Genomic DNA, 13,561 nt, shown 5'->3' with positions numbered 1-13,561 from the left:
TTATTTTATCTTATTTCTTGAGACGGAGTCTCGCTCTGTCGCCCAGGCTGGAGTGCAGTGGTGCGATCTCAGCTCACTGCAAGCACCGCCTCCCAGGTTCACACCATTCTCCTGCCTCAGCCTCCTGAGTAGCTGGGACTACAGGTGCCCGCCACCTCGCCCGGCTAATTTTTTTGTATTTTTAGTAGAAACATGGTTTCACCATGTTAGCCAGGATGGTCTCGATCTCCTGACGTCATGGTCCACCTGCCTCGGCCTCCCAAAGTGCTGGGATTACAAGCGTGAGTCACTGCGCCCGGCCGTGTATTTATTCATTCATTCAACAGAGGTTTATGTAGCGCACTGTGCTGGATGGGGCTGGGATACAGCAATGACTGAGGCAGCCTGGCCTTGCCTTCACAGGGCTCGCCATACACAAGTAAATAAAAAATATGTAATGTTTGGAATTGCTAAATGTGAAGGGGACATTTTTCTGTGTAAGGCCAGTTGAGGGGATAGAGGATGACTTGGAGTCTGATCTAAATAAGGAGGGCAGAGGAGGGCTTGTTGCGGTGGCTTTCCAGCAAAGACTTGAAGGATGTGCGGCACTCAGCCCTGTGGCTGTCGTGGGAAGAGCATTTCAGGCAGAGGGAACTGCAGGTGCAAGGGCCCTGGGGTTGGAGAGTGTCTGAATTTTCGGCCGGGCATGGTGGCTCACACCTATAATCCCAGCACTTTGGGAGGCCAAGGCTGGTGGATTACCTGAGGTCAGGAGTTTGAGACCAGCTGGTCAACATAGTGAAACCCTGTCTCTACTAAAATACAAAAAAAAAAAAAAAAAAAAAAAAATTAGCTGAGCATGGTGGTGGGTGCCTGTAATCCCAGCTACTCAGGAGGCTGAGGCAGGAGAATTGCTTGAACCCAGAAGGCAGAGGTTGCAGTGAGCTGAGATTGTGCCCCTGTACCCCAGCCTAAGCGACAAGAGCAAAACTCCAGCTCAAATAATAATAATAGACTGTCTGAATTTGAAAGATAGCAGGTATGGCAGTGTGGCTGCAGCGGAGGTGGGGAGGATAACAGGAAAGGAGAAATGAGACAGGAGAGGGGACAGCAGGTCATGTAGGGCCATGTAAGTCCCAGTGAGGACTCTGCCTTTTAATCTGAGATAAATGGGAGCTATGAGGGGTTTCTCAGTAGAGGATGAAGGTGATTTAACTTAAGTATTAACAGTATCCCATGGGCTGTTGAGTAGGGAATAGACTATGGGAGGTTGGCTGGACATGGTGGCTCAAGCTTGTAATCCCAGCACTTTGGGAGGCTGAGGCAGGAGGATTGCTTGAGGCCAGGAGTTTGGGACCAGCCTGGGCAACATAGGGAGACCCAGTTTCTACAAAAAATTTAAAAATTAGCCAGGCATGGTGGTGTGCGTCTACAGTCCCAGCTACTTGGGAGGCTGAGATGGGAGGATCACTTGAGTCAGGAGGTGGAGGCTGCGATGAGCAGTGATTGCACCACTGCACTCCAGCCTGGGCGACAGAGCAAAACCCTGTCTCAAAATGAAAAAGGAATATGGGAGACAAGGAGAGAAGCCGGGAGTTCAGTGAGGAGGTGACTGCAGGAGTCCAAGAGGGATGTGCTGTCAGTTGGGCCAGGTGGATTTAACAAGGAGCAGTGATCAGCTTTTGGAGTTTTATTTTTGTTCGTTTATTTTTTTTGAGACAGAATCTCACTCTGTCACCCAGGCTGGAGTGCAGTGTCAGGATCTCGGCTCACTGCAACCTCCGCCTCCTGGGATCAGGCAACTCTTGTGCCTCAGCTTCCTGAGTAGGTGGGATTACAGGTGCGCACCACCACGCCTGGCTAATTTTTGTATTTTTAGTAGAGACGGGGTTTTGCCATGTTGGCCAAGCTGGTCTTGAAATCCTGGCCTCAAGTGATCCTCCTACCTCAGCCTCTCAAAGTGCTGAGATTACAGGCTTCAGCCACCATGCCCAGCCTTGGATTTATTTTGAAGGATTCCTCTAATGGAAGAAGCACAGGGGCCAGCGGGATTATGAAACACAACTACCTCTCCCATTCCAGGAAAAGGGTGACTAGGGGGTCTGAGCAGAAAAAACTTCCAGGAAGGATCCCAGGCCCTAGTCTAGGGCGGTCACCAGAGAGGCCAGGCGACCAGTCCAAGGTCGCATGGCTGGTGAGTCAGCGCTGGAGCCAACTTGGGCTGCCTCTCCCCTCCCCATCTCTGCTTGTATTCCCACGCCCCAGGGTGGCCAAGGCTGCCCTCCCTCCCCTGGTCTCAGGGGTCACCAGGAATGGCCACTGTTCCGTAACTAGGCTGGAGGGCAGGAAGAAGCACCCAGCTCTGAACAGGCCTCGCCCTTCAGAGAAGGTCTCCTCTCCCTTTCCTCCTCACAGGTGTGTAAACAGACTCCTGAGGTGTGACGATCCACCCACAACCCTCCTACCCTCCCCCCTCCCGTGCCCTCCCCTCCCTCCACAGAGGTTCACAGAAGACTTTCCTGGGAACCATTCTCAGAGAAAGGAAGAAGGAGGAGAGAGAGGGGGAAAAAGTGCACTCAATGATTTTTCTGGGGTGGAGGGAGCACAGAGATGGGGGAAATCCAGGCTTTGGTGTTGGAGTGCTGGAGGGCTAGAGAAGAGAGGGAGGCCTGGGATCTGGGAGGCCTAGTAGTCTTCCCACCCTATCCCCCTGCCGTAGTAAAGCTACTGGAATGGAGATGTTGGGGCCAGAATATATATATATATATTTTGAGACCGAGTTTCGCTCTTGTCCCCCAGGCTGGAGTGCAATGGCACAATCTCGGCCCACCGCAACCTCTGCCTCCCGGGTTCAAGCAATTCTCCTGCCTCAGACTCTCGAGTAGCTGGGATTACAGACATGTACCACCACACTCTGCTAATTTTGTATTTTTGGTAGAGACCGGGTTTCTCCATGTTGGCCAGACTGGTCTCAAACTCCCGACCTCAGGTGATCCACCCGCCTCGGCCTCCCAAAGTGCTGGGATTACAGGCGTGAGCCACTGCACCCGGCTTGGGGACAGAAATTTTAATTTTTTTTTTTTGAGACAGGGTCTCGCTGTGTTGCCCAGGCTAGAGTGCAGTGGAGCTCATGGCTCACCACAGCTTCAACCTCCCAGGCTGAAACGATCCTTCCATCTCAGCCTCTTGAGTAGCAGGGACTACAGAAGCAAACCACCATGCCCGGCTAATTAAAAAAAATATATATATATTTTTGTAGAGATGGGGTCTCGTTATGTTCTCCAGGCTGGTCTCAAACTCCTGGCTTCAAGCAGTCCTCTTTCGTTGGCTTCCCATAGTGCTAGGATTACAGGTGCGAGCCACCATGGCCTGCCCCAGAAACTGAACACAGTTTCTTTGAAGAATCAGATGAAAACCTGCACACTACTCCTTCCCTCCAAATGCTCATTTGCATTCATTCAATAAAATTAATTAAGCACTAGGCCAGGCGTGGTGGCTCATGCCTGTAATCCCAACACTTTGGGAGGCCGAGGCAGGTGGATCGAGTAAGATCAGGAGTTCAAAACTAGCCTGTCCAACATGTTAAAATCCCATCTATACTGAAAACACAAAAATTAGCCAGGCGTGGTGGTGCGAACCTATAATCCCAACTACTCCAGAGGCTGAGGCAGGAGAATCACTTGAACCCGGGAGGCGGAGCTTGTAGTGAGCTGAGATCCCGCTACCTCACTCTAGCCTGGGCAACAGAGCCAGACTCCATCTCAAAAACGAAAACAAAAAAGGCCAGGCGCGGTGGCTCATGCTTGTAATCCCAGCACTCTGGGAGGCCGAGGAGGGTGAATCAGGAGGTCAGGAGGTCGAGACCATCCTGGCTAACATGGTGAAACTCCATCTCTACTAAAAATACAAAAAATTAGCCGGGCTTGGTGGCGGGTACCTGTAGTCCCAACTATTCGGGAGGCTGAGGCAGGCGAATGGTGTGAACCTGGGAGGAAGAGCTTGCAGTGAGCCAAGATCATGCCACTGCACTCCAACCTGGGCAGCAGAGCGAGACTCCATCTCAAAAAATAAAATAAAATAAATAAATCCCCATTTTAGCTCCACCCTGATTTCCTCTGGAACTGTGGGCAAATCCTTTTCATCCTCTGGCCTCACTTGACCAGTCTGTAAAATGGGAAGGGGGCTGGTCCCAAGTGAATGATGAACCTTAAGTAGTCCCAAGTTCCTGCATACCTTCAGTCTGGAAGGGACCCCGGGAAAGGTTGTTTTTATGGAATCGTGGCATTCTTTTTTTTTTTTTTTTTTTTTTGAGACGGAGTCTCGCTCTGTCGCCCGGGGCTGGAGTGCAGTGGCCGGTTCTCAACTCACTCCAAGCTCTGCCTCCCGGGTTTATGCCATTCTCCTGCCTCAGCCTCCGAGTAGCTGGGACTACAGGCGCCCGCCACCTCGCCCGGCTAGTTTTTTGTATTTTTTAGTAGAGACGGGGTTTCACCGTGTTAGCCAGGATGGTCTCGATCTCCTGACCTCGTGATCCGCCCGTCTCGGCCTCCCAAAGTGCTGGAATTACAGGCTTGAGCCACCGCGCCCGGCAGAATCGTGGCATTCTTAGCAATTCAGAATATCAGGGTTCACACACACCAGCACCATCATTACAGATGAGGAAACGCAGGTCCCTCAGTGCCAGGAGCTTGACAAAGGAAACTGAGAGAGTCAGAGTGGATACCAAGGAAGTCCAGAGCCCCCTGATTCTGTGTCCTGCATGTATGTTTCCTCCTGCACACCACTCCCCTGTTCCTGCTTTCTTTTTTTTTTTCTTTTTTTTTTTTTTGAGATGGAGTCTCACTCTGTCACCAACAAGACTGGAGTGCCGTGGCATGATCTCCACTCACTGCAACCTCCGCTTCCCAGGTTCAAGCAATTCTCCTGCCTCAGCCTCCGGAGTACCTGGGATTACAGGTGCCTGCCACCATGCCCGGCTAATTTTTTTTTTTTTTTTAGTAGAGATGGGATTTCACCGTGTTGGCCAGGGTGGTCTCAAACTCCTGACCTCAGGTGATCCACCCTCCTCAGCCTCCCAAAATGCAGAGATTACAGGCTTGAGCCATGGCGGCCAGTCCTGTTTCTGTTTTTCTTCTGTCCCTCTGCCTCCCAGAATCTCTCAATTACCCACCAGCACTCCATCATCCAGGAATTTCTCTCAACCCCTTCCTGACATTGTTTATATGATTTTACTCCCTGCTGGGTAAGAAAGGACAGTCTGGGACATGTCCTTAAACTTATTTCTGAACTAGCTCCCTGGGGACCCTACCTCCTAATGAAGGAAGTTGGGTTGCTTGAGAACGGGTATGGTTTTATTAGCCAAGATGCTAGGCTATCAACCTCTGCAGGAATCTTCTGCCACCCCCTGCCCCGCTGTGGGCCTCAGTTTCTTTGTCAGTTACTTGGGAAAGGGTTGTATTCGCTGCTTCTGGGGGCGAAATGCACCCTCACGCTGGAGTTAGGAATAATAATGCAATCATTACCTGTATAGTAAGACGGGCTATTTACTGAGTGCTTAACTATATGACTGGCACCATTCTAACCACTTCCCATGGTCTACTGTTTTACACTCAAGATTAGCGCAGAAGCCTCACAACAACCCAAAGAGGCAAGTGCTATTAGAATTCCCATTTGGTAGACGGTAATACTGAAGTCCAGAGAGGTTATGCTACTCATCTAATATTTCACAGCGAGGAAATGACAGAGCTGGGATCCCAACCAAGGTCTGTATGGCTACGTGGCTTCCTCTTAAACCCAATGAGAGCCCTAGCTTGCAGAGGACGATGTATTTGGGGCTCATAGGACTAATTAGGACTAATTAAGAGCCTCCTTTGGGTGGGGACGCCAACTCGTTACATGACATCACGAAGGAGCACAGTGACGTCGGCCAAGGCGGGCGTGGGAATCCACGCGCCTTCCAGCATCCGTTAACGGAACCGCCCCCCGACCCGTCTCATTTCCGTGTATATTTGCATATTCAGCGAAAGGACGTCGGTACGTCAGCGTCGACGGGGTGACGTCAGGGTGCGCCTCTGCAGTTTCCCCCCGAGCGTACGTACATACGTACTGACGCACGCATGGCCACGAGAGGGCGGGGGAGGAGTGAAGAGGTTGAGGCGCCCCGCCCAGTCAGCCGGGTTGCGCGTGCCCTGTGAGACCGCCAAGATGGTGGTGGGCGCGTTCCCTATGGCGAAGCTGCTATACTTGGGCATCCGGCAGGTCAGCAAGCCGCTTGCCAACCGCATTAAGGAGGCCGCCCGCCGAAGCGAGTTCTTCAAGACCTATATCTGCCTCCCGCCGGCTCAACGTGAGTCTGACCCGAATTCCCTCCAACCTTTTTCCTTTCTCCAACCCCTCTCAGGTGGTTGCTCAGGGGATGGACTTCTGTTTACGACCAATCACAGCCCGAACCGGCAAAGTCCAGTGGCCAATAGGGAGGGTTCCTGATAGAGGGGCGTGAGGGTGGCCCAATAGTGAGGGCGGGGCGTGGTGTAAGGGGCGGGTCAGGGCGCCGCCGCGTGGGTAGGAAATGCCAGCCAATAGCGGAAGAGAGCGCTTGGAGACTGATGCCCTGTTAAACCAATAGTGTGAGGGATGGGAGAAATTTGGACGAAGCTTTCCAGGGTAGAGGAACTAGGGGAGGGGCTGAGGAGAAACCTGACGGGGTCCTTTGCCCGGCCGTCCTTGAGCAACTTCGTTTCAAAAGTTGCACCCTGTGCCTCAGTTTCCCCTGATCTGGGAGGTGCTTGTATATCCTCCATTTAGGACGTCGACGTGCCTCAGTTTTACTGTAGGCAATAAGTCTGGATTAGGGGCATGGTTCGGGGGTGAAGTCTGGAGGCATGGCCTGGGAATCTGGAAAAGGACTTTGAACCAGAGAGGACATTCATCTGTGTACTCATTAATGCGCTCATACGCCGTCCTTTCATTCGGTAGACAGACTATGCGGCCTTTTTGCTCAGCACTGGGAGATACACTCCTGATCCATCACTGTCAACCCAGAGTGGTCGGGGAAGTGGGAGCCCCGGAGCTCAGAGGAGCTCCTGGCCCAAGGACCTGAGGCCAGCAGGGCTGCCTAGAGGGGGCCGCCTGAGCTCAGATCTAAAGGGCATAGTAAGGTCCGGCGCGGTGGCTCACACCTGTAATGCCAGCACTTTGGGAGGCCGAGGCGGGCGGATCACATGAGACCAGGAGTTCGAGACCAGCCTGGCTAACATAGTGAAATCCTGTATGTACAAAATATACTAAAATTAGCTGGGTGTGGTAGCGCACGCCTGTAGTTCCAGCTACTTGGGAGGCTGAAGCAGGAGAATCGCTTGAACCCGGTAGGTGGCGGCTGCAGTGAGCCTCGATTATGCCATTGCGTTCCAGCCTGGGCGACACAGCAAGACTGTCTCAAAAAATAATAAATAAATAGAAATAAAGGGCATAGTAAACACCCAAAATATAAACTACTTTAGAAAGGTGATCTGTGTGCTACGTGGGACATAACATAAGGGAATTTAGCATAATTGGCTGGGTCGGAGAACCACTGAAACCGCCTTTGCAAAATTATGACTGACACAGTGAAAGAGATTTAACTTAACTGGCTCCATCTTGCTTCTAACCTCCAAGCTGTCCTTGTTCATTCCTGGGCGAAGGCTGAACTCACTTTGAGAGAGATTTAGTTTCTAGTTTCTAGTTTAAACAAACATGGTAACAGCCCTTTCCCAAAGCAAACCTCCTTCTTGTCTGGGGACTAGATTGCCTTTGTAGGACTAACATTATCCACAAGATTAGAAATTATGGTTTAGGAGTCATGCAGTTGGAGGCTACAAGATTCTGACCCTCCCTAAACTGCTCCTAAGATCAGTGCTTGAGATATTCTGCAGACCCTGCACTTGATGGATCAGCTGGCCTTACCCAGATCAACAAACTGGCCCATCTGATCTTGTGGCCCCCACACACGGACTGACTGAGTGCTGGAAGACTGCTGGGACTCCCTATGATTTTATATCTGACCATATCCTGGCTCACTGGCTTCCCCCACCCACCAAGTTATTCTTAGAAACTCTGCTCCAGCTGGGCCCATGGGCTCAGGCCTGTAATCCCAGCACATTGGGAGGCTGATGCAGGTGGATCACCTGAGGTCAGGAGTTTGCGACCAGCCTGGCCAACATGGTGAAACCCCATCTCTACTAAAAATACAAAAGTTAGGCGGGCATGGTGGCAGGTGCCCATAATCCCAGCTACTTGGGAGGCTGGGGCATGAGAATCACTTGAACCCGGGGATGGAGGTTGCAGTTAGCCAAGATCACGTCGCTTCACTCCAGCCAAGGCGAAAGAGTGAAACTCCATCTAAAGAAAAAAATATATATGTATATACTCTCCGAATGCTCAGGGAGACTGATTTGAGTAGTAGTAAAACCCCTGACTGGGTGCAGTGGCTCACACCTGTAATTCCAGCACTTTGGGAGGCTAAGGTGGGCGGATCGCAAGGTCAGGAGTCCGAGACCAGCCTGACCAACTGGTGAAACCCCATCTCTACTAAAAATACAAAAATTAGCTGGTGTGGTGGCGCACATCTGTAATCTCATCTACTCAGGAGGCTGAGGCAGGAGAATTGCTGAACCTGGGAGGCAGAGGTCGCAGTGAGCCAAAATTGTGCCACTGCACTCCAGTCTGGGCAGCAGAGTGAGACTCTGTCTCAAACAAACAAAAAACCCTCCCGCACAGCCAACTCTTCGTGAATTACTCTTTGTCTTGCAGTTCTCCTGCCTTGATGAATCAGCTCTGTCTAGGCAGCGGGCAAGGTGAACCCTTTGGGCGGTTACACACCATTCATCCCTCCATCCATTCATTACTTCCTTTAGCTAGTATTTTGTGAGCTTCTGCCCTGTGCCAGGTCTTGTGCTGGCAATGCTGGCGAAACAGCAGGGACCAAGCCTGCTTGGTGCCCTCAAGGAATTCCTAGTCCAGCGGGGGCAGAGCTGAGATGGGGGAGCCCGCTGGGCACCTGATGTGGCATGGGGTTCAGGGAGGGCTTCCTGGCAGAGGAGACATCTGAACTGGGACCTGAAGGGTGAAGACAACACCAGGACAAGGAGCAAGGAAAGCACTGGGGCAGAGAGAGGAGCACATACAAGGCCCACATAGTTAAGGGAGTGCACCTTTTTTCCCCTCTGTAAGTTTGGATGCTTAAAGTTTGCTTTCCAGGGCCCAGAATTCTTGGTTCTTCAGTGTTTGGTGGGGTCATTGTTGGGTCTGCAGCTCTTAGAATGGGAAAGTATTAGATTTCACGGTTACCACAGTGCTTTCCTGTTAGCCATCTCATTTGACCCCCACAACTGTTTTGTCCCCATGTCCAGAAAGAGAAATGACTTCCTCTGGTTTATAGAAGGGAAAATGGAGGCCTTGAGGGCAGAAGTTAATTGCTCAGGTCATACGCAGAGATTTGTGCCAGAGGCAGGACTTTGGACACTGAATTCCTAGACCCAGTTTGTTTCCTGTCTCTGTCTGTCTTCCAAACACTGTGACATTCTTAGCATTGTGGTTTAGAAAATGGTTTCTGGAGGCCGGGCGCGGTGGCTCAAGCCTGTAATCCCAGCACTTTGGGAGGCCGAGACGGGCGGATCACGAGGTCAGGAGATCGAGACCATCCTGGCGAACACGGTGAAACCCCGTCTCTACTAAAAAATACAAAAAACTGGCGTGGTGGCGGGTGCCTGTAGTCCCAGCTACTCGGGAGGCTGAGGCAGGAGAATGGCGTGAACCTGGGAGGCGGAGCTTGCAGTGAGCTGAGATCCGGCCACTGCACTCCAGCCTGGGCGACAGGGCAAGACTCCGTCTCAAAAAATAAAGAAAGAAAGAAAGAGAGAGAGAGAGAGGGAGAGAGAGAGGAAGAGAGAGAGAAAAGAAAGAAAGAAAATGGTTTCTGGAGCCGAGCGCAGTGGCTCACACCTGTAATCCCAGCACTTTGGAAGGCGGAGGTGGGTGGATCATGAGATCAGGAGTTCAAGACCAGCCTGGCCAACATGGTGAAACCCCATCTCTACTAAAAATACAAAATTAGGCAGGCGTGGTGGCACACACCTGTAGTCCCAGCTACTTGGGAGACTGAGGCAGGAGAATTGCTTGATTCCGGGAGGCAGAGGTTGCAGTGAGCTGAGATCCGGCCACTGCACTCCAGCCTGGGCAACAGAGCGAGACTCTGTCTCAATAAATAAATAAATAAATAAATAAATAAATAAATAAATAAAAAGACTTCTGGGCGAGGCGCGGTGCCTCCCACCTATAATCCCAGCACTTTGGGAGGCCTAGGTGGGTGGGTCACCTGAGGTCAGGAGTTAGAGACCAGCCTGACCAATGTGGAGAAACCCCATCTCTGCTAAAAATACAAAATTTGCCAGGCGTGGTGGCGCATATCTGTAATCCCACTCGGGAGCCTGAGGCAGGAGAATCGCTTGCACCTGGGAGGCGGGCAGTGCAGTGAGCCGAGATCGTGCCACTGCACTCCAGCCTGGGCAACAAGAGTAAAACTCTGTCTCAAAAAAAAAAAGTCCAGGCATTCCTGTAATCCCAGCACTTTGGGAGGCCAAGGCGGGCGGATCACAATGTCAGGAGTTAGAGACCTGACTGACCAACATGGTGAAACCCCTTCTCTACTAAAAATACAAAAATTAGCCAGGCATGGTGGCGTGCGCCTGTAATCCCAGCTACTCAGGAGGCTGAGGCAGAAGAATCACTTGAACACAGGAGGCGGAGGTTGCAGTGAGCCGAGATCGCACCACTGCACTCCAGCCTGGGCGACAGAGCGAGACTCCATCTCAAAAAAAATAGAAAGAAAATGGCTTCTGGAGTCAGACTGACATAGGTTTGAATCCCTACCCAGTCTGGTGACTTTGGGTACGTCCTTTAGCCCCTCTTAGCTTCAATTTCCACTTCTGTACAGTGGGTGTTATGTAATAGTCACATTAACTGGGCTCGTATTTGGTGCCAAGGCTTGTCTTGAGCACCTCCCAGCCTCTACCATTGGGTCCTCACCAATTATGATGAGGTAGATGCTATTAATATTCTCATTTTGTGTATATACTATATATGCATTATGCTGTAAATAATATTTATTGTGTTGTTGTGAGGATTAAGTAAATGGATATAAAATGTTAAGTCAGTGCCTGGCATAGGGTCATAGCTGTCATGTAGATATTATAGATACAACAGGCAGGAAAAAGCAAAACATCTTGCCCTCAGGTACCTTACATTCTTGTGGAGGAAGCCAGACAGTAAATGAAATAAATAGTTGGCTGGGTCCAGTGGTTCACGCCTGTGATCCCAGCACTTTGGGAGGCTGAGGAGGGCGGATCACTTGAGGTCAGGAGTTTGAGACCAGCCTAGGCAACATGGCGAAACCCCATCTCTACTAAAACTACAAAACTTAGCCAGGCATGGTGGCGGGCACCTGTAATCCCAGCTACTCGGGAGGCTTAGGCAGGAGAATCGCTTGAACCCAAGAGGCAGAGTTTGCAGTGAGCCGAGATTGCACCACTGCACTCCAGCCTGGGTGACAGAGTGAGACTCCATCTCGAAAAAAAAAAGAAGTTAAAATATGAAATATATTAGCAATAGTTACTCTAGGAGAAAAAATCAGGGTTATAGAACAAGGAGTATTTAAAGGAAGGCTATAAGTGTAGATAGGATTATCAGGGAGAACTCACTGAAAATATGCAAAGGAGGGAGGGAACAAGCAGCGTTGGTATCTGGGGGAAGAGGCGTTCCAGCCCAGAGGATCCCGCATGCACACAGGACCTCAGGCATGAGCGTGCCTGGCACACAGTACAGAGGAAACTGATGACGGGAAAGGGGGACGGTTTGTATGGAGCCTGTGGGTCACTGCAAATGCCTTGGCTTTACTCTGAGTGGAACAGGACTCACTGGAGGGTTCTGTGCAGATGAGGGACAAGATCAGAGTTCTATTTTATTTTATTATTTATTTATTTATTTATTTACTTTTGAGACAGAGTCTCACTCCGACACCCAGGCTGGAGTGCAATGGTGCGATCTCAGCTCACTGCAACGTCTGTCTCCCAGGTTCAAGCGATTCTCCTGCCTCAGCCTCTCGAGTAGCTGGGATTACAGGCGCTTGCTACAGTGCCTGGCTAATTTTTGTATTTTTAGTAGAGGCTGGGTTTTGCCATGTCAGCTGGGCTGGTCTCAAACTCCTAGTCTCAAGTGATCCACCAGCCTCGGCCTCCCAAAGTGCTGGGATTACAGGTGTGAGCTGTCGCATGCCCAGCCCACAGTTCTATCCATTTATTTATTTATTTTTGAGACAGAGTCTCACTCTGTCACCCAGGCTGGAGTGCAGTGGTGTGATCTCTGCTCACTGCAACTCTGCCTCCCGGGTTCAAGCAGTTCTCTGCCTCAGCCTCCCAGTTAGCTGGGATTACAGGCGCCTCCACCACGCTCGACTAAGTTTTGTATTTTTAGTAAAAACGAGGTTTCACCATGTTGGCCAGGCTGGTCTTGAACTCCTGACCTAATGATCTGCCTGCCTCCGCCTCCCAAAGTGCTGGGATTATAGGTGTGAGCCCGGCCTCACAGTTCTATTTTAATAGGATCCTTTCGGTAATCCTAGGGTGAAGGAGGAGGTGACTATTATAGTTCAGAGAGGAAATGAGTGACAGGGGTCAGGTTCTGGAGATTTTTGTTTATTTTTTGAGACGGAGTCTTGCTCTGTTGCCCAGGCTGGAGTGCAGTGATCCAATCTTTGCTCACTGCAACCTCCCCCTCCTGGGTTCAAACTATTATCCTGCCTCAACCTCCCAAGCAGCTGCGATTACAGGCACCCATCACCATGCCCAGCTAATTTTTCTATTTTTAGTAGACGGGGTTTCACCATGTTGGCCAGACTGGTCTTAAATTCCTAACCTTGTGATCTGCCCACCTCGGCCTCCCAAAGTTCTGGGGTTACAGGCGTGAGCCACGGCACCCGGCCCGGAGATATTTCTTACCCAACCAATTTCTTCATATTTTCAAGCCCTCAGAAAAGTTGAAAAAATAATATAATCATCTATTTATCCTTTACCATCTAATTCATCATATATTAACTTTAAACAAGTTTGCTTTGTTTTTGCTCTCATCTGTGTATATCTATGTGTATATATACACACGATTTTTTTTTTGAGACGGAGTCTTGCTCTGTCACCCAGACTGGAGTGCAGTGGTGTGAGCTCGGCTCACTGCAAGCTCCGCCTCCCGTGTTCATGCCATTCTCCTGCCTCAGCCTCCCCAGCAGCTGGGACTACAGGTGCACGCCGCCCTGCCCGGCTAATTTTTTTGTATTTTGAGTAGAGACGGAGTTTCACTGTGTTAACCAGGATGATCTCGGTCTCCTGACCTTGTGATCCTCCTGCTTCGGCCTCCCAGAGTGCTGGGATTACAGGCATGAGCCGCCGTGCCCGGCCACACGTGATATTTTTTAACTATTTGAAAATGAATTGTGGACGTGACATTTCAATCCTAAATATTTCAACCTGTATCTCCTAAGAACAAAGACATTGCCCTG

The 13,561-nt window shown here is 50.6% G+C and overlaps 1 protein-coding gene across 2 annotated transcripts in view; it reads left to right on the top strand.

The window, feature by feature from the left end:
- Nucleotides 1–6,089: 6,089 nt before the first annotated feature.
- Nucleotides 6,090–13,561, top strand: part of OPA3 (outer mitochondrial membrane lipid metabolism regulator OPA3) — a 57,425-nt gene continuing 49,953 nt past the window's right edge. Inside the window, exon 1 of one of the 2 annotated variants that reach the window (XM_010377472.2) lies at nucleotides 6,090–6,325. In XM_010377472.2, the coding sequence (XP_010375774.1) occupies nucleotides 6,184–6,325 (142 nt within the window). In that variant the 5' untranslated portion in view covers nucleotides 6,090–6,183. The remainder of the gene's footprint in view (nucleotides 6,326–13,561) is intronic. The other variant, XM_010377473.1, reaches the window with a different exon arrangement.

The sequence above is a fragment of the Rhinopithecus roxellana genome, chromosome 12 (assembly GCF_007565055.1).
Source record: "Rhinopithecus roxellana isolate Shanxi Qingling chromosome 12, ASM756505v1, whole genome shotgun sequence".
In the NCBI taxonomy this organism is placed as follows: domain Eukaryota; kingdom Metazoa; phylum Chordata; class Mammalia; order Primates; family Cercopithecidae; genus Rhinopithecus; species Rhinopithecus roxellana.
The sequence above is the reverse complement of the archived record's forward strand: the minus strand, read 5'-3'. Positions and strand labels throughout refer to the sequence as shown.